At 36.0% G+C, this 20,365-nt stretch overlaps 4 protein-coding genes across 4 annotated transcripts; all 4 read right to left on the reverse strand.

Moving 5' to 3' along the window:
- Positions 1 to 487: 487 nt before the first annotated feature.
- Positions 488 to 2,228, reverse strand: LOC107419990 (uncharacterized acetyltransferase At3g50280). The gene has a single exon (XM_016028841.4). The coding sequence runs from the start codon at positions 2,062 to 2,064 to the stop codon at positions 697 to 699; it is 1,368 nt and encodes a 455-aa protein (XP_015884327.3). The 5' UTR covers positions 2,065 to 2,228; the 3' UTR covers positions 488 to 696.
- A 2,141-nt stretch (positions 2,229 to 4,369) lies between these two features.
- On the reverse strand, positions 4,370 to 6,646 carry LOC107419989 (uncharacterized acetyltransferase At3g50280). Its single transcript, XM_048475259.2, has one exon. It carries the CDS (start codon positions 6,002 to 6,004, stop codon positions 4,637 to 4,639), a length of 1,368 nt encoding a protein of 455 aa, XP_048331216.2. The 5' UTR covers positions 6,005 to 6,646; the 3' UTR covers positions 4,370 to 4,636.
- Positions 6,647 to 6,793: 147 nt separating this feature from the next.
- On the reverse strand, positions 6,794 to 11,842 carry LOC107419988 (polyadenylate-binding protein 8). The gene is made up of 9 exons (XM_016028838.3): positions 11,099 to 11,842; positions 10,749 to 10,867; positions 9,778 to 10,434; positions 9,604 to 9,681; positions 9,432 to 9,521; positions 8,651 to 8,788; positions 7,683 to 7,859; positions 7,391 to 7,591; positions 6,794 to 7,274 (listed from the first exon to the last, which is right to left on the reverse strand). The coding sequence occupies exons 1-9, from the start codon at positions 11,349 to 11,351 to the stop codon at positions 7,032 to 7,034; spliced, it is 1,956 nt and encodes a 651-aa protein (XP_015884324.3). The 5' UTR covers positions 11,352 to 11,842; the 3' UTR covers positions 6,794 to 7,031.
- A 4,822-nt stretch (positions 11,843 to 16,664) lies between these two features.
- Positions 16,665 to 17,971, reverse strand: LOC107419981 (WUSCHEL-related homeobox 4). The gene is made up of 3 exons (XM_016028830.4): positions 17,709 to 17,971; positions 17,228 to 17,506; positions 16,665 to 17,027 (listed from the first exon to the last, which is right to left on the reverse strand). The coding sequence occupies exons 1-3, from the start codon at positions 17,931 to 17,933 to the stop codon at positions 16,869 to 16,871; spliced, it is 663 nt and encodes a 220-aa protein (XP_015884316.3). The 5' UTR covers positions 17,934 to 17,971; the 3' UTR covers positions 16,665 to 16,868.
- Positions 17,972 to 20,365: the final 2,394 nt, after the last annotated feature.

Here is a 20,365-nt window from a genome sequence, read left to right on the forward strand (position 1 = left end):
ACATTACAGGCAAATGAACACTTTGCGAAGCCTATTTACCCATAATCTAATCGTTGTCTTCATGCATGAACTTATAATAAAATTAGTTGACACCTAAGTTAGCTAAATGTCAACATGCGTGACAATTTGATACTTCTATGAATATGGTGCTTGTACCATATTGCACTTCATAAGAAAAACAAGCCAAAATCTATTACTATAAGTGCTTGTAATATGAAAAGTGTTCAACGATTGTAAAAGCTCCCATCTTTTTTTAACTTCTTATAATTGAAAATAATTCTATACGGAGTTTTTGCTAGCAATTTCCAAACTATTCTTTCTTCAATTTCTATCAACCCTTTCAACATAGATGAAAATATATCTGTCTAATGCAACCAAGGTTGGGAATGGAATAGTGATTGCCAACTACCAGCAGCGAAGGAAGCTATCACAAACCAAAGACAGTAATCAATTCCAAGTAAGTTTTTAACTGCCAAGCGGAAACAGCTCCAGCAATTGTCTTCTGCGCACCTCAGACAACTAATTATTCAACAAATTGTGGTACAAAATCAAAGAATGTCATAGCCTAAACTAACTGACAAGCTGTTCACTTTATTTAACATTAATAATGCATGTTTTATTCATTAGACGGGGGACATGGAATTGGTGTTAAAATCTAGTAGACAGAAACAGAACCGAAAAATCAGTCCCAACTGATTACAGATATGTTGAAAAGGCAGCTTCCATGAAGTCCATGTCAGATTCAAGAGCAGACATTGTTTCCGGGGGGAGGCAAACCTCCAAATCAATGCTTCCTCCTCCTTCACGTCCTGGGTAGGGAGTCACTGTCCCACTAAACTTGTTTGCATACCCACTCCGCAGCGCCAATGCTTTACCCATTCCAAACTCATTTCCATACTTATTGAATCGTGGTGAGCTCCCTATCACCACACTGAAAGGATCGAAAATCTTTTCAAGTTGGAATATATCAGGCGACTTTAACCATAAATCCACCCACGATTCCACCGTTTTGTGTGTGAAGCTAACCACGGCCTCATGTAGTTGCCACGCTGCCCAGCCAAGATCACGTTCCAGCAATTCACCGGCCGTCGAATCTCCTTTCACCACACTGATCGAGTTTCCAAAATATTCCTGAGACAAAGGTGGGTTTAATCTCGGTCTGCAATTGATTGCCAACTTGCAACTGGTTATTTGATCAGGTGGAAAACAACGAGCCCGTGTTATGGACCTCCACACAAAGGCAGACAAGGCTTGAAACGATGAGATTTTGTTGGTATTGCACCCTGAATTGGCCTTGGCTTTCAGTTTTGCTATCGATTCAGATGTAAAATGAAACATTCTCTCTCGGAGCTGTGGAGATTCAAGTCTGCTGATGAACTGATCATGATGGGTAAAAGGGAGATTGATAATGGATCCATGACCGGGAGGAAACCAGCGTTCTAGAACCGGTGGGCGTGAGATGGAATTAACAGAGTTACCCTGTTTTTTTTGGAAAATCTCAGACCACATGTTGAAGAAATTCCAATAAGATGTTCCATCACCAATGGCGTGGTTCATGGAACACCCAACGAAGACGCCATCCAGTAACTCAGTTACCTGGATGGAAAGCAGACTCATGGTGTGACCGTCATGGTTGATGGCTTTGTGATGGTCGAAAAATGATTGAACAACCAAAGGCACATCAACCGGCAATAGGATGTCATTTATGGTCATGTCCAAAGCTGCATAAATGAATTTGGCCCCAGGGCTATTTTTGCAGTCCACAAAGACCCAGTACGCAGCAGGGTTTTCAGATTTAACAGTGGAAAGTAGTCCTGCAAGTGGGTAGAAATGGACCAGGGCAAGAGAAAGACTTTCCTTGAGCCTCTCCTGCAGACCTGCCATGAAATTCTCATCGTGTTGTGCTTCAGGAGGTTTAGCAAATAGAAGACCCTTTTGGATGTAATGGAAAGAGAGCATAGTAATGTCCCATGGCGTCAAATAGTGGAGAAGCTTGGAGTCTTCTGAAGCATACTTAGATTTTATGAAACACTCTGAAATTTGGCGAACAGTGGGAGAATTCATCGTTATAATTCAATTTCACTATATTTGAATTTGGCTTGCACAATATGGCTAAGCAGCTCTTGTTTACATCCCCTCCCTTTTGTTGCTTAAAAAGTTATCAGGTTCGAGTGGTGGGAGTGTTACCAGTGAGTCTATCCAGCTACTTTTCTTTCACGGTTTATTCCTTTGACATAAGTCTAATATTTTTCTTTTGACTTTTATTGCTGAGTTTAGTAACTTGTAGAGACAGAAGTCAATAAATTTTTATTATTATTATTATTATTATTTTTCTAATGATGAAGATATGTGTTAGTGTTTTTTATTTCTATTTTCATTTTTAGTTATTTATTCATTTATTTTTGGTAAATAAGATGGTGGTTGGTCGGTGCCTAGTGAGAGGTAAAGAAGTTTTTTCTAACCATGCTGCCTGGTTCCCACGCCTGCTGCCTCCCCATTGTTTCAAAGCCGGCTTCATTTAGTAGAGTGGTTAGAGCAGTTGAAGAAAAGCCTTATTTGGTTTAATCAAAAGAAAAAAAAAAAAAAAAAAAAAAAAAAAAAAAAGGAAGAAGAAGAGGAGAAACATTTCCCAACTCTCTGGTTTATTAAGCATTATCCTTTCTTTTTTTCCTTTGCTTTGAACATGTTACAAGTTAATATATGATTCGAACCGCGATCGAATTCATGCTAAACCCACTGTGTAATATTGGTTACAACGTTATGACAAGTAGGGTTACAAGGGCAAGGACAATCTGGTTTCTGCAATGGTTGATATTTATCATCATAAAACCAATCTCCAACTTCATCTGCCAATTTCTGTACATATATAGAAATTTGAAATAATTCGTTCTTTATTTGTTTGTCATTGTCAATTAGAGAAAAAAAAAAATAAAGAAAATGATCCCAAATTGGAAAATATATATGTATTTGATAAATGAAATTGTAATAATTAACAGCTAAATCGGGAAGGGGACAAGCAAATAATTACCTTGTTCGATACAACGGTAGAATCATTTCTGAACCACGTTTCTTGCTTATCGATGTGGCAGTGTTCATGGCAAGAGTCTATAAACATTCCATTAGATTCAGAATTCTTCTCCAATAATCCTCCCAATGCATCCAAAAATTTCAACCTGAATTCTGGAAAATTAATAGACATATAAATTCATCAATTTCGCGTTTTTAGAATTAATTGTTAATAAATTTATAAAGCTTCATGAAAATAAAGAAACCAGTTTGTTTGCTCAAAATATAATACACACACACACACACATATATATATAGAACATAGCACTTGCGCTGCAAAGTTTCGATTTGATCACTCGAACAATTTCTTACGTCTTGCTTGCATGGTAGGCAATTACCATGAGGATCAGCAGTTCCAGGAACAAGAATGTTTGTCACCTGAATATATCACACAAAGTATTTTACTCTGAATTTGAACAAATATATAATAATATATTTAACAATATATATGATAAAAGAAAAATATATGTTACTTTTTTATACCGAGCATTAAGTGAGCAATTGATTATACCATAAAAACCAAACTACTTGTTAAGTTAAAAACAAGCTAGTAATAACCTGCCATTGATCATAGAATGAATTTATGATATAAATGGGTATATGAACATGTTGAATCACATATTGTGAAAAGAAGCACTGCAAGATTTATCAAAATATAAATTTGATAAGTCATAAAAAAGAAATATTAATTGTGAAAATCCATATATATATAATATTAATATCAGGATTTATTTGGAAAATATCCATATACAAATCTCCTATAATACGAAAAAGATATATATTTCTATATATAAATATATATATATACATATATACACTCAGGATTACATTTCACCCAACCGATGGTTTTAACATCACGTGTATATTTCTTAAGTTAATTAGTATATTACTAAATCTATACTACATTATTAATTAATTTTTAAATATATTAACACCATCAAATGGATATGACAGAAGCCTGATTCTATATCTATATACACATATAAAAAAATTAGTTGACACCTAAGTTAGCCAATTTGATACTTCTATAAATATGGTGCTTATACGATTTGCACTTCATAAGAAAAACAAGCCAAAATCTATTACTGTAAGTGCTTGTAAGATAAAAAGAGTTCAACGATTGTAAAAGCTCCCATCTTTTTTTACTTCTTGTATTCGAAAATAATTCAATATAGAGGTTTTGCTAGCAATTTTCGAACTATTCATCAACCCTTTCGACATAGATAAAAACATATCTCAGTCAAACGCAACCAAAGGTGGGAATGGAATAGTGATTGCCAATTACCATCAGAGAGAAGCTATCGCAAACCAAAGACAATAAGCAATTCCAATTAAGCTTTTAATTGCCAAGCGAAAACAGCTGCAAGAAGTCTCTTCTGCCCACTTCAGACACTGAATTATTCAACTGTGGTACAAAATCAAAGTTTGTCACAACCTAAACTAACTGACACGCTGTTCACTTTATTTAACATTAACAATGCGTATTTATTCATTAGACGGGGACATGGAATTGGAATTGGTGTTAATATCTTGCAGACAGAAACGGAATTGCAAAATCAGTCCCAACTGATTACAGATATGTTGAAAATGCAGCTTCCATGAAGTCCATGTCAGATTCAAGAGCAGACATTGTTTCCGGGGGAAGGCAAACCTCCAAATCAATGCTTCCTCCACCATCACGTCCTGGGTAGGTTGTCACTGTCCCACTAAACTTGTTTGCATACCCACTCCGAAGCGCTAATGCTTTGCCCATTCCAAACTCATTTCCATACTTATTGAATCTGGGTGAGCTCCCTATCGCCACACTGAAAGGATCGAAAATCTTTTCAAGTTGGAATATATCAGGCGACTTTAACCATGAACCCAACGACGATTCCACCGTTTTATGTGTGAAGCGAACCACGGCCTCATGTAGTTGCCACGCTGCCCAACCAAGATCACGTTCCAGCAATTCACCGGCCGTCGAATCTCCTTTCACCACACTGATCGAGTTTCCAAAATATTCCTGAGACAAAGGTGGGTTTAATCTCGGTCTGCAATTGATTGCCAACTTGCAACTGGTTATTTGATCAGGTGGAAAACAACGAGCCCGTGTTATGGACCTCCACACAAAGGCAGACAAGGCTTGAAACGATGAGATTTTGTTGGTATTGCACTCTGAATTGGCCTTGGCTTTCAGTTTTGCTATCGATTCAGATGTAAAATGAAACATTCTCTCTCGGAGCTGTGGAGATTCATGTCTGCTGATGAACTGGTCATGATGGGTAAAAGGGAGATTGATAATGGGTCCATGACCAGGAGGAAACCAGCGTTCTAGAACTGGCTGACGTGAGATGGAATTAACAGAGTTACCCTGTTTTTTTTGGAAAATCTCAGACCACATGTTGAAGAAATTCCAATAAGATGTTCCATCACCAATGGCATGGTTCATGGAACACCCAATGAAGACGCCATCCAGTAACTCAGTTACCTGGATGGAAAGCAGACTCATGGTGTGACCGTCATGGCTGATGGCTTTGTGATGGTCGAAAAATGATTGAACAACCAAAGGCACATCAAGCGGCAAGAGGATGTCATCTATGGTCATGTCCAAAGCTGCATAAATGAATTTCGCTCCAGGGCTATTTTTGCAGTCCACAAAGACCCAGTACGCAGCAGGGTTTTCAGATTTAACAGTGGAAAGTCGTCCTGCAAGTGGGTAGAAATGGACCAGGGCAAGAGAAAGGCTTTCCTTGAGCCTCTCCTGCAGACCTGCCATGAAATTCTCATCGTGTTGTGCTTCAGGAGGTTTAGCAAAGAGAAGACCCTTTTGGATGTAATGTACAGAGAGCATGGTAATATCCCATGGCGTCAAGTAGTGGAGAAGCTTGGAGTCTTCTGAAGCATACTTAGGTTTTATGAAACACTCTGAAATTTGGCGAACAGTGGGAGAATTCATGGTTATAGTATTTGAATTTGGCTTGCACGATATGGCTAAGCAGCTCTTGTTTACATCCCCTCACTTTTCTTGCTTAAAAAGTAATCAGGTTTGAATGATGGGTGTTGCCAGTGAGTCTATCCGGCTGCTTTCTTTGACATACATCTAATAATTTTTCTTTTGACTTTTATTCCGGAATTTAGTAACTTTGAACTCATCTCTAGGATTGATTCATCAGGGCGGTAGAGATTGGAAGTCAATAAATTTTTATTCATTTATTTTTTTGATGACGAAGATATGTGTTGGTGTTTTTTATTTTTATTTCCATTTTTAATTATTTATTCATTTATTTTTGTTGAATAAGATGGAGGCGTACACAATTCAAACACCAATTGTTTGTGGTTGGTGATCTTTATTTTTCTTCGTGAGACTAGCATCCCAGTCTAAACCTACTTCCCTTGTCTTTTTTATTTTTTTTATTTTTTATTTTTTATTTTATTTTTTTCAAAGAGTAAATTTACTTATTTGAAAATTTTCAAGGTGTAAAAACATATTATAATATCTGATATCTTTGGCTCTAGTGCGACCATCCTGTAAAAAAAGGTAAGAGTGCGTAAACAACGGACATATTATATTATTATTATTAATTTTTTCGGGGCAACGCGTATTTTTTATCGATTGGGTAGAAACTAAATTTATCCAAAAATTGACGAAATTTAGGAAATGAAACTGTCCGCTTCCACTGACATTACAGCAAACGCCGTAAGCCACCAATTCCGGCCTACCATCGACATAATAAAAGATTAGGAGTTGTAACCAAATCAAATTAAATTAAAATACTAAAACGAGCAGATAATACTCCCAAGTCTAAAGTTTTAGAAACCATAACCAGAAACATAAATGACAAAAGCACAACTAGCTCCAACTTTCAAAAAACTGCAAATATCAAATAAGTCCCTAATTAAGTTCTACTACTAAACCACGTTCATGTCAGACAGAACGATAACAAGTGCCAATCTTTCCAACACAAACTCAAACAGAATAACACTTAGGAGACAAGGTTGTCATTTAGAGAGAGCGAAGCTAATTGATCAGCTGGACTGTTGGCCTGCTGCTGTGCAACATTCCTCAAAACCTCCATTGCCTCTGCGACCTTTGCCTTCAAAGCCTCTGGTGACTCGAGCAGATGCAGGACCTCAGTCTGGTCCATCTCAAGAAGCATACCTGTTACCTTAGCAGCTGAGTCATGCTCCAACTGATCTACAAGCGGATATAAAGCTTCACCCAGCATCTGCCAATTCAGGAAAAGAGCAGTAAACAACATCACTAATGTGAAGGACTGGTTAAAAATTCAAGCCAAAGTCCAGTAGATCATAACAGATGGGATGTGAAATGTAATGGACCTACCGTCCTTTGCTGTTCAGGTATAGCATTTGCAAGGGCCGTAGCCAAAGCTGGAATGGGCATCGCCTGGCCGGCAGCATCTCGCATTGGCATGCCACCCACATCATATGGGACTGAGAGCATGCCACCAGCAAAACCAGGAACTGGAACCTCTGATATGTTGCGGCCAGGTGGATAGCGATACATACGTCCCCTAGGAAGCATCTGAAACGTGAAGCAAAATAGATAAATATCAGATATGGGCAATAAACAAGCAAGAAACTAAGAACATAAACATAACACGTTTTATTTTCACCTGCTGTGGCATCAGTGGCCCTGGCTGCTGGTTTTGCTGTATAGGACCGCCCCCACGGCGACCTCCTGGGCGCTGGCCCTGCTGACCCTGCTGGACAAGTGGAACAAAGAAGTTTGGCATTGGGCCACCTCCAGGCCGCACTCCAGGAACAAGTTGCTGCTGGTAACCAAAACCAGCCTACAATCAAAATTATTTTTGAGACAGGTTCATTACCACCAATAAAAATAATTCCACACAACATTGAGTCAATATGAGAAAGAAAAAAAAAAAAAAAAAGATTAGATTTCAAAAATTACTATAAATATACATGGAATTTAAATGCATATCAAATTATTGTGAAATGAATTAAAAAGAATCCATCCCAAACATCTTCTGGGAAGAACTCAACTACAACTTTCAATATAGTTATTTTCAGAATTTACAAAAATGGAAACTTGCCAATCAAGTTTAGTAGAAAACAGCTTGTTGATCAACTATGCTCACATGCTCCTTTATTTAAGTGCTTCATTAAATGAATTGTATGATTGACAAGCTAGAAGAAAATTCAATTATATTTATATTTTTTTTTTAAAAAAAAAAAAAGGGACCATAGAATGTTTAAAATAAACAATTGTACATTTTTTTAATAAATAACAAACAATTATACATGCATTTTTATAAAAAGGCCAAATTAGACAAAAAGTAATTATTAATTATTTGGAGGGCCTAGCAATGTAATTTGTAATATCTAATTTTGATGTGGACAAATGAAGATGACAGGAACCATGTTAACACATGTATGAACAAAATTTCACAAGGAAACATGCACTCTTAATCTCCTTAAAAAAGATGCCTTTCATTAAAGCAATTACTTTTGACATCAACCAAACCATCGTACAACAGTTCTGCAGTAAATATCAAATTTGCACCAAGAAACAAAATTAAGTATAATAAGTGTGAGAAATAGATAATAATCAACAAGCAATCACCTGTGGAGGAATCATAGCAGGTGGTGCTTGCCCATATAAAAATTGTTGCCCTAGACCTGGTGCACCGGGAGGGTACATTGGCATGCGAGGTGCTACTGCAGGTGCCATAGCAACCGGCCTCATTTGTGAAAACTGAGCCTGTCAATTACAAATCACATAAAGATAAGGAAAAGAAAAGAAACTGCATCACCAACCATCCAAAAATGCAAGTTCCACCAAATATCTACAAGTCAGAAGAATGAGTCCACAGACAGTAACATCATTCTACAAGATCCATGTTTCATTATTCTACAAGATCCATTTAAAATAAAACAGAAACAACGGTAGATTTACTCCTAAATCTTCGAAACTCAATTTGGCTAATAAAAAATTCATAACAGAGCACAATGCATATGTCCCTATAACAACTAAATAGTTGAAACTTGATACAATAAAACAAAAAAACAAAGAAGAAACAGCAAGTTCAATAGAATTTTTTTCCTCAAGTCCCAACAACCACAAAATCCATCAAATATCCACAACTCAGAAGAATGAGTATATCAGGTCCACAGACCAGTTATCAGCATTCTACAAGATCCATGTTTTAAAAAAAAAAAAAAAAAAGGGACCAGATAGTTTACTCCTAAATCTTCCAAATTCAATTTGGCACATACAACATTCACAACAGAGCACAATGCACATGTTCTTGTAACAACTAAATAGTTGAAACAATAAAACAAAACAACAAAGAAGAAACAGCAAGCTCAATAGAATTTTCTTCCTCAATTCCGACCACTCATACCTGCAACCTAGCTCTTCTCTCTTCTTTCCGCTGTGCAGGGGCAACATAAAGGGGTTTGCTAACAATCATTTTACCATTCATCTCTGCAAGCTGAAAGTAAGCAGTGAATAGAATTTGGAGGTTAGCATATGAATTGCATACTTAGAATCAGATCAATTAAGAGATGACTTACAGCGCGAGATGCTTCTTCAGACGTAGAGAAAGCAACAAAACCAGAACCTCTACTAACTCCGCTAGGGTCACGCATAACCTTTTAAGTCAAAATAGACACAACAATTTTCAGTTTAGTACAACTACAGAGAAGGAATTGTAATTGCTGCATCAACAAAGAAGTATGACAACAAACCTTGAATGAAGTAATTGTACCAAAACCTGAGAATAATTCCTTAAGTTTTTCATCACCAATGCTATCATCCAAGTTCTTGACATACAAATTAACTCCTTGATGTTTGTCATTAGCTTCCTTCATACTCTGCTCAAATTGTTCTTTTAGTTCAAGCTCTCTTTCAGATTTTTTCTGGGCTTTCCCAACATACCACTCCTTCTCGTCAAATACCTTTCCATTCAATGACTCAACAGCTTTAGCAGCATCATCTGCATTTTCAAAGTTGACAAATCCAAAACATTTTGATTTGCCATCTCCATCTCTCATCACTACAGCACTGGTAATTGTTCCATATTCACCAAAAACTTTATTCAGCTCTTCATCTGTGGTAGATTCAGATAGATTTTTCACATAGATATTGTTAAACTTTGTCTTACTGGATGCAGCATCCCTCTCCTGCTTACGAAGAAAGTGTCCAACATAAACTTGTTTGTCGTTAATTAGCATGCCATTTAACTTATCTATAGCATTCTGTGCGGACTCTTCATTGTCAAATTGTACAAAACCGTAGCCTTTCGACAGGCCAGATGCATCTGTAGCTATCTTGCAAGAAAGAATATTGCCAAATGAAGAAAACGTTTCGTGTAATGCTTTGTGATCGATTTCCTTATCCAAATTCTGCACACATGAGGAAAAATAAATTAAATAAAAATTAGGAAGAAATTAAAGAATGCGGCATACTGCACAGGACTGACAAACTAACGCAATAAAAAATTAAAATAAAAACATTTCATTGCAAAATGCGAATCTTTACACCAACAGCAAGCATAATAAAAGCAAACCAAGTACGTTTTCACAACATATCATATTTATTGGGAGGGAAAAAGATCTCCAGCCGAATACCAAAGAAAATACAAACATGCATATTTTTTATATACTAATTAATAAAGGGCAGGAAAAAGGGTGGGGCATAGACCCTGGCAACCTGATACCTTGATAAATATATTTGCGGTTCCACTCTTTCTAATAGTCGGGTCCCGATGAGAATACATGATTCTGATGGACTTGCTATTCAGCGGAGTGAAGTTCAACAATCCCAACGCCCTTGCGGCTGCATAGAAAATGACCAATCGCCATGATTAATGAACACATCAAAACTATTAAACACACCAAGGCCAAATGCAGAAATACATTTACGACCAATTTGGTTGAAGCGCAATCTCTAAACATCAAAATATTTAATTTGGTCCATCACTCAGAATCTAATACAAGGAACAAATTAAATTCACCATGAAATTTCAATAAATCACAACCGAAGCTGCTCAGAAATAGCACGACTAACCGTCCTGAGGGTTGCTATAGTTCACATATCCATAACCAAGGGATCGGCGGGTTGTCAAGTCCCTACAGACCCGAACCGACAAGACCTGACCGACCTGGTTAAACAGATCGTAAAGCTGCGAGTCGGTGACGTTCTGGTCCAGATCTCCGACATAAAGTGACGTAGCCAAAAACTGGTTCCCACCTCCAGCGTTGCCTGCCACTCCGTTAGGACCAGCCACCGGACTCTGATGCTGAACCTGAATCTGCGCCATCTCAACCTCAATCGAACAAAACCTTCCTCTTTTATTTTATTTTTTCTTTAAATTTTTCTCAAATTTTTTTTTCTTTTTTTTTTTTTCCTTCCCCTTTCCGCTTGTTATTCAGATAAAAATAGCCGAGAGACAACCAAAAAGCATACAATTTCTGCACCTAAAACTTGAATCTCAATTGACCCACACTGCGAAATATAAACCCCCAATGTCTGCGACTATTACACTGAAAAAAAAAAAGGTAATCTACGGATTCTTTTTTTTTTTTTTTGGGGGGGGTGGGGGGGGGTGGTTTTCCGGGAAAGATAAGAAAAATAAAAGAGGATAGAAAGAGGTATAACGAAGATAGATCGCCGGAATCCGAACGAGTTTAGATGAAACAACACAGAACACAGAAACGAACTGAAAGATTTTTTTTTTTTTTCGGTTTTTCCTCTTTTTTTTTTTTTTTTTTTTTTTTGGGTTTTTGGGGTTCGGGGAGGGCAGAACGAACTGCACTGCACCCGCCTATAGGTAACTGTAGGGCATATATAATTGTGAAACTCTAGTCTGATTTTGAAACAAAACGTGGACCCTCTGATCTTCTTTGATGCCCCAGCCTGGCGGTTACGCTTTTGCGGCTACCTCTACAACTGTATCGCTGTAACGCGTTGATTGGGTGAGGGTGGACCAGCGCCTGTATTTCCTGTGACCACGAACTCTTAAGTCTTTATTTCCTTCCTATTAGGCTTTCTATACGACATGACGTTTTTCTTCATTTTGTTATACGAGTCAAATTGTCTGTTTGACGACGTCATGGCGCTTAATTTAACACGACATGACTGCCTTTCTATTTTTTTTTTTTTTTTTTTTTTTGGCCCGTGTCAAATGATTATATTCAGTATAATGTCCTCATAGTTGGAGTTGACTTATATCTTATAATCTACTTTCTTATCTTTACAAAGAAAATATTTGTTTTAGGAGAATGTATCTTTACCATATATGATACCGACTTCAATTATACCCAAAAAAAAATCATACCGACTTCGCTAATGAAAACTACCAGAAACGTCATTACCATTATGCATATAAGGAACAATGACAAACTGGCAAAGTTTCCGGACCTTAATTCCGTTAATAACTTTTTTCAAGAATCCGGGTGAAATAAATAAGCGTGTCATATTTTCCTTGAAAAAAAAAAAAAAAAAAAGGAAAGAAAAAGTAGACGTGTCGTGCACAATCTAATTATACCATGCCATGGAAAACACGTAAAGTTAATTTCTAATTCAATCGACTGGAATCATGCAAATTAAGCTTATTCCCATTCATTCAATTTAGTCGATCAGTTTTTTTTTTTTTTTTTTTTCTCTCCATACAAAAAACTGTTTTTTTTTTGTCTCTTTTTTTTTTTTTTTAAATCATTATTGGTTATTGTTTCTTTTTGGGCCGAAGGGGCAGCGAGGCTTTAAGCATGCAAGGAAAGCCCAATTGAGGCTCTTAGTATTCAAGAAGGTTTACAATCAGTGATAAGGATAAGCCCAAAGTCCAGAATTAGTTTGGCCCACAGTAAGTCCAAACTCAAAATGAGATTCCGCCATTGAAAACCTATCGGCCATCGTAACCATAATAAAACCCTAGAATGCAAAAAAATCATGTACAGCAAATTTGGGGAAGGTAAGGATCATTTTGCATATATTTAGCCATAAGATTATAAGGCTCTTTTTAGAGGCTCGTAAGATGAATGAAAACCTGCCACCTAATCTCACATTCCAGAAATTCTGTACCATTTTTCATATATTTGAACTGGAATGGAATATAAAGTAACACTGCTAACATCTAACAAAAGCAAGAACCTTGATTGAGTGCCAAATCAGAAACCTTAAAAATAATAATAATAAAATGTAACCATCAAGTATATTTGAAAGAGGGCGATTAACTAATATATGCTTTCACTTTTTAAATATTCACCCAAAAAAAAAAATTACAACAAAGTTTTCAATTTTAAGTATATATGGAATTCAAATATGGCTTCGGCCTACTAGACCGGCCTGGATCAGATTAATTTAATGGAAACTGGGATGGAGAACACATTAAAAGTACGTGGATTCAATAGAGATATATTGGAGGATCTCATTATTATGTTCTGGCTGCACGTACGGTCAGGAACCTGAAACCATTTAACATATTCTGCTTGGACTCAATCTGCATGGATTTGGCTCTATCCTAAATTTATGCTAATTAACAGATTCTGCCCTAGCTAATATATATACATATAGAGAGAGCATTCCGGTGTCTATAAATACATGGCTTCAGAAAATTATCGGAATTTTTATTGGTTCAACAAGAAAATTAAAATTCCTTATTAGCTTCTTATATGTTGATGGTTGTATTGAAAATCAAGGAATACAATTATTTTATATATGTTTTTAAGCGTAAAAAAGTTTATCATCAAGAATGGAAACAAGTGGGGGAAAAAAAATTGAGTGCCCTTGGAATAATGATATACCACCTACAGAGAGTTAATTGTTCGCAACATGCGTTATTGGATTGCTAAGCAATATCTATAAAGAAATACTCTTTCAAACTGGCGGTGGTCAGTGCCTGTAGCCAGTGCTTTATTAAATTTATCGAACCTTGATTGCCTATATTTTTATTAATTTTCATGATTTGGTAAAATTAAGATATTCATTGTGAAAAGTTAAAGTTATATATGGTGATTGAAGCAAATAGTCTTTTTTTTGGGAAAATAAATAAACAAATTGTGAATGCGGTCAAGCAGAGTCAATTTTATGCGGTCCTGGTGTATTGGACTGGAGCCCGCACTGCAGTATCATATATCCATATTGGCAGGCCTTATATTTTCAATTCATTTGTTGTCGTCTTGCTTGTTTAGGCCTGACAAACATTGACATCCAAATGTCAAAGACCACTTATTCTCAAGGTAAAGTTACAGATCATCCTTACGTTTTCCTATAATGGTCCCCATATCTGCGACACCGCATTACCCAAAAATAAAATTACAAAACTACAAATTATTAGATTGATTGTTTCATTTCTTAATTAATTAGTAAGAATATATGTATATTTTATATACCAGCTAACTGCTTCTTAGTCTCTTACTAAAAAAATTGAGTACATCATAATAGATCCCCATATATATATATATATATACATATATAGGATTATGATGTTTGATCTAACGTACGTATGACTCAGGTCGAGCTTTAAAAATGGGTGGACCATCCTCCAAGGTGATTAATATGTGCAGATAATCTGATTAAAAAATTTGTATACTGAAATGCATTGTTTGGACATTGTTGGACAAAAACTGACATTAAAATTGACCAAGTTTCATTATGCGATCCGCACTCCAAAACCCAACAAAAGAAGAAGAAAAAAGTCATGGATTTATTGCATGCATGAGGTTGGAGCTGGCAGTTGTTTCGTAAATGGTACGTACTATGACAATAAGGGTATCATTCAAACTACCAAAAGATTCATTGTATTTTCTATTTCTATATATATATATATATGTATGTTTCATACGACAATAGAGGGCCACATAAAAAAGAAATTATTTTAATTTATTTGTTCCTTTTTTGAAATGATAGAATAGAATTATGGTTATTCTTCTCCCATCATCCAGTAATTAATTATCCGAGGCACGTGCAATAGGCGCACTAATTATGGAGAAAAATGTCTGGGAGCTAATTTGAAATATTGGACGGCAACGATTCATGAGGCATTTCATTTGTGTGTTCCAGTACTAATCAGTAGTCATCAAAATCCAAGTATTCCTTGATTATTATTATGAATAGAGATCACGCACCGAATGAGTGCCTAATCGCATTAATCAAGGGCATGCCACCTTTCTTTTTTGTCATTGAATTTCAAACTGGAAGAAAGCTATATACATATGTAGGAAAGCTATGTCACCTTTCACAGCTAAGATTAAGCTGCACACGAAAATCAATAATTTTATGGAAACATGCCAAAAACGTAATAAACATGGTCACATCATCAATTCATAATGGGCTAAAATATACTAAATCATTTTTTTCTAAGGTTATTGGCTTGTTAATTACATTTAGATCCTTAATTTTTTTTTTTCACTTTAATCCCTGAATTTTTCTTATTGGTGCATTATGGTCCTTAAACTATTTTTAGCCTAATTTTAATGGCTTTAAGACATGCAATAAAACCTAAAATTATAAGTAAACAACAAAATTGTAAAATTAGACATTTACACAACATTTGTGACAGTTGCATCAAGAACACTTCATGTCTCAAAATTGATAACAAATAATAGTTTAAAAATCAAAGTGTAACTTTGTTATTAGAAGATGTCCTACATAATTGCTATTAGAAGATGTTCTACATATGGTCAAATCACCTTAATAGTAAAAAAAATATCAAGATTTTCGAATTTGAATTTTCTTACACTATCTGGTGATCAATAATTTGTTTTGTCAACAAAAAGTGTATGCATGATGCCTGCTAGGACAGATTTACACGGAGAACATTGAGAATCAAGGTCCTATTATAACTTGATACCGTTAATTGCAGTTTTAAATCAAATATTATTTCTGAAAATCATGCTATAGTATATCCTTTTCAAATAATACATCATTAATCTTTAAGCCAAGAATTCAAGAGTCGTAATCCCATATTTACCACGCACTAATTAAAATAAAAATTATTAAAAAAATAAACATGTAACACGTAGCGGTTGAGATTGAGAAAAATCCAAATTAAAATGTCTAAATTGTGGGGACTCCGAAGTCATCATTTGATTATAATATTATAATTACAATAGACGCAAAGGATCTTCCATCTTTCCATTTTAAATTTTGGATCATAATCTACCACCTTTCCCTCCCGAATCTGATTGGCAAAGTGAAGCAAAAGGACCCACAAAACACTAGCTGTCATTAAATTCGATAAATAATAATAATAATAAAAGAAAAATTGCATGTCAATGATTTCAGAGTAAGATAATGCATGTCTATCTCGATAAATGATACGCTACTTTATGAAAGTCTTATAAGTGCTAAGTATAGAATATAGATTTTTTTTGAAGTTGAGGCCGGAAGATGTTTGTCATTTTTATTTTATTTTATTTATTTATTTTTTGCCAGTTTGAAATGGAAGAAAAAAACGAGGAGTAGGCAGAAGAGAAACAAGTAGGTGCGTGGACTTCAGTGTCCATAGCTTCCCGCTTTTAACCTAAAAAAGCTTCGATTCAACAAGTTCCTTCCTGTAGTCAAAAAGGATTAGATACACAGTGACACCCACCAATCACCATATGTTGAAAATAAAGACTGGTAAGGCAATAAGAAAGAAAAGTGCTTTGGTTCCCATAAGCAGCAGTAGAGTACATAGACAACTTAGTCTTTCTTCTTTCCCGAAAACGAAGAAAGAAGTAAAAAAGGAAAAGAAACCCACATGATATCAAAGCCAGATCCATCCCACTGAAAATAAAGCTGAATTAATGAAAATTTTTCATTTTTTTTTTTTCATTTTAAAAATTTTCAAACCCCTTCATTTGCCTTCCGGGTGCAATGGGAACAGCTCCAGAGTTCTATCTTCCTCTTGATGATCTTTACACGATAATTTACTACTATCTTCTACCAAGCATTCGAACGCCCAGCTCCGGCACTTTCTCTTGTACGGACTATCTTCCTCTCTTTCCATGTCTCCCTGAAAAGTATTCACATATTTATTTAGAATTACATCTACAAGTTAAACTAAACTATAATTAATTATTACAGATCTCAAAAAGATCTTAAAAGGTTAAACAGGTAAGAAGCGGATTTACTATGTATATTTGGTTAGTGCCTTTCGAAGCTTCTGCTAAATTAATTAAAAATATTCAGTGTATATACATATATATTACTTACTCTGGTATCTAAAGTTATGGTAACGGGAGTAGGCGTACGGGGACTATGAACAAGACCGAGACTGTTGCGCTTTTGCTTCTGTCTCTCGCGTGCTTTGTGATTTTGAAACCAGTAAAATACATTCTTGCCTTCGATCTTGCCGTACTTGCCAAGCTGAGCGGTGATTTGTTCTATTTGCTGTGCATTAGGGGTGCGCATTCCTCCCCTGTACAGCATTTCCAGTATCCCAATCTGTTCTTGCGTTGGATTCCACCGAGTCCCTCCTGGGTGCGTTTCAACCTGCACAAACATCGTTCATATTCCAACCAAAGTCAATTCATACATATTTAATAACAATTAGCTCCAGCCACCCATATCATGGGCATGCAAGTACAATTATACGATTGCATTGCATGAAAATATATAATATATAGAAAATAAATGGAGATGAGGAAGATGTATGCATACGTATATATATGTGTATATATATATATATATATACCTGGTGGGATGAATCTCTCTTGTCGTCAGAGGATCCGAGCTTTCTGGGGCCGCTTTCGGGTCGGATGAAGCTCTTGAGATCGAAAGGAGCGAGACCAGCAGCAGCTGTGTCGACTGAGTTAGCCAGCTTTGGAGCGAGAGGGCGTAAGCGTTTACAGCCAAGCGAGAGGGAGGGTTCGTGCTCCCAGAGTCCACGTGCGAACTGGTGTACCTTCATGCTTCCCATGGTGAAGGAGTGAATGATAGAGAGCAGTGATTATATAGACCAAGGGAGAAATAGATGGAGCATTAAAAAAAAAAAAAATATTAAATTAGAAGGGACAAAGTGGGAAATGAGGTGGTGCTTGGGAGAAGCAAGACCAAATGATGAGGTGAGGTTGACTTGGGATTTTTCACATTTTAAAAAAAGAGGGAAAAAAAAAAAGGGATCAGAGAGATGATCAATTAAAAATACGAAAGCCAATAAAATGAGAGATGGAATTTGTATGTACGAGCGTGTGTATGTGCGTGTGTGTTGGCCCGTCAAATCGGGTCGTTTTTTTCTTGCTTTCATGATAAGGTGTCCATGCTTTTCGGTGGCCTCTTTGGCCCTCTCTCTTAAAGCTTTTTCACTATAAAGCGAAGAGGGAGGGAAGGGAATGAATAAAGATTCCTCCAATCCCAAAACTTGAATATGGGAAACCCCTTTGCTTTGCTTTTCAAGATACGGATATGGGTTTGTGTGTGTGAGAGAAAAAAATATTAAAAAAATATTTATATGAATGCCGTCTTCTTTATTTACTAGGGATGAGGTGTATAGATATATACATACATATATATATATATATATATAGAATGTTTGAAAATAATTAAACATATATAAACCAAATCTATCAATCTGAATGCCATATTCCCAACTCTCTCTTTCTTCGGAAAACTGTAGCTCCAATTTCCCAAATAGTATAATAACTATAAAACCACCAACCCAACTTTTCAAATTTCTTGTATGCCAAAAAAACATGCCGAACCAGCTCATATGATAAAGTGTAGGTGGCTTTACGTATTTTACAATGGGGGTAAATTCTAATCCCCCAGTCCACTAGCTCCATTTGGAATGATGAGTTGTTGAGTAAATTTGGCATCAAAGTGTTCCGAAATCGATCATTGCATTCACGGGTAACTCTAATTGAAGAGATTGAATGTAACACGTGTGATGGGGCACGTAACTTCATCCATTCAACAAACATGAATTAATAATTATCACAAACACACCTGCGGCGTCTGAAATTTTCCATAATGATAATTGATATACATGTGGAGCTAATTTTTACCACACTTTTTAAGGTTTAGGGGCCAATTCGGAGTGGGTTTGACGGTCTCCACCACCATTCTAAAAAGTACTCGTGATGTTTTGCCTGATCAGCGTCGTTACAGCGTACGTCTTGCGCTATTATTTCCACAAGGCAACAGGGGCTCGACTTGCACATGATTCTCACGTGTTCAACTGACGAAGATAGTGCGCTTATTGGAAGCTTTTGATGTGTACATATACATGTAAATACTATTATATAATATCCATATATTACTTGTACATAGACAGCTGAATATGTAGACCCCATATATCCTAGAGAAGCCAGCTGATCAGTTGGACACCTTTAGATTGATATTGTTTTGAAAGGCAGATGGCGATGGAAGTACTCTGGTCTTTCTCAGTTGATGAGCAAAGATCCCAGTTAATATCTTTGTTGTTGCCTGTAAAAATAAATCAATTGGAGCCCCCTCAAAATATGGCATTGGAAAGGTCCTACTAAAATGGCATAAGAAAAGAGAATAAATGGTACTGTAATGTGAAATTGGAATTTTTTTTTTTAATATATATATATATATATATATATATAAATATATAAAATTAAGTTAAAGGAAAATTTTATGCAATTAATTGCTACCAATTAATCATCAGAATTGCCGGGAAAGATGGATTATGGTGTTGAAGATTGGGCAGAGGGAGACTGATGTGACTCTTTGATCTCCAATTCTCTTCTGGAGCTTAGACTAGCACTGGATGATGAAATTTGACACTGACAATTCTGATAGCTACCTGATATATTACGACGCTGATTTAGTGCTGCGGCACAGCTCATTTATTTTGAACTCCCTGTGGATTTTACTTGGACAACAAATCTCAGAGGATCTCACTTTTTTCCCATTCTTCAACTTATCCCTTCAGCTTTCCATGTGCCTCTCTCTCTAACATGAAACAAATGTTTTCCCCAAGTCATCCTAGGCTGAAATTTTTTCCCACAACGTAGATACTAGATAGACATGTTGAGACCAAAACCATTTCAAACGTTAAAATTTATGCCAAAAATGTATAAATATTATTATTTTAATTATTTTAAAAGCTATGGTTTTGGGCCCTGTTTTTTCAAGGCCATTGGGGAATGGGTATGGGGATCGTTAATTACTCAAGGTTGGATTTTTTCCTTTTTTTCTCTTTGTACTTTTGGGTGGAAGACAAAGTGATTTTTATGGATTAACTTAAAATGGGTAACTGAGTTGAAGATTGTTTGGGAAAATTAATTACTTTGTACGGTGGAAGTAGATGGTCAGTAAGTGCATAGTAATTTGCATGGTGAAAAAATCTCTCCTTGTTATTGCTTTTAAAAGTAGGGAGAAATC

Source organism: Ziziphus jujuba, chromosome 5 (assembly GCF_031755915.1).
Source record: "Ziziphus jujuba cultivar Dongzao chromosome 5, ASM3175591v1".
NCBI lineage: Eukaryota > Viridiplantae > Streptophyta > Magnoliopsida > Rosales > Rhamnaceae > Ziziphus > Ziziphus jujuba.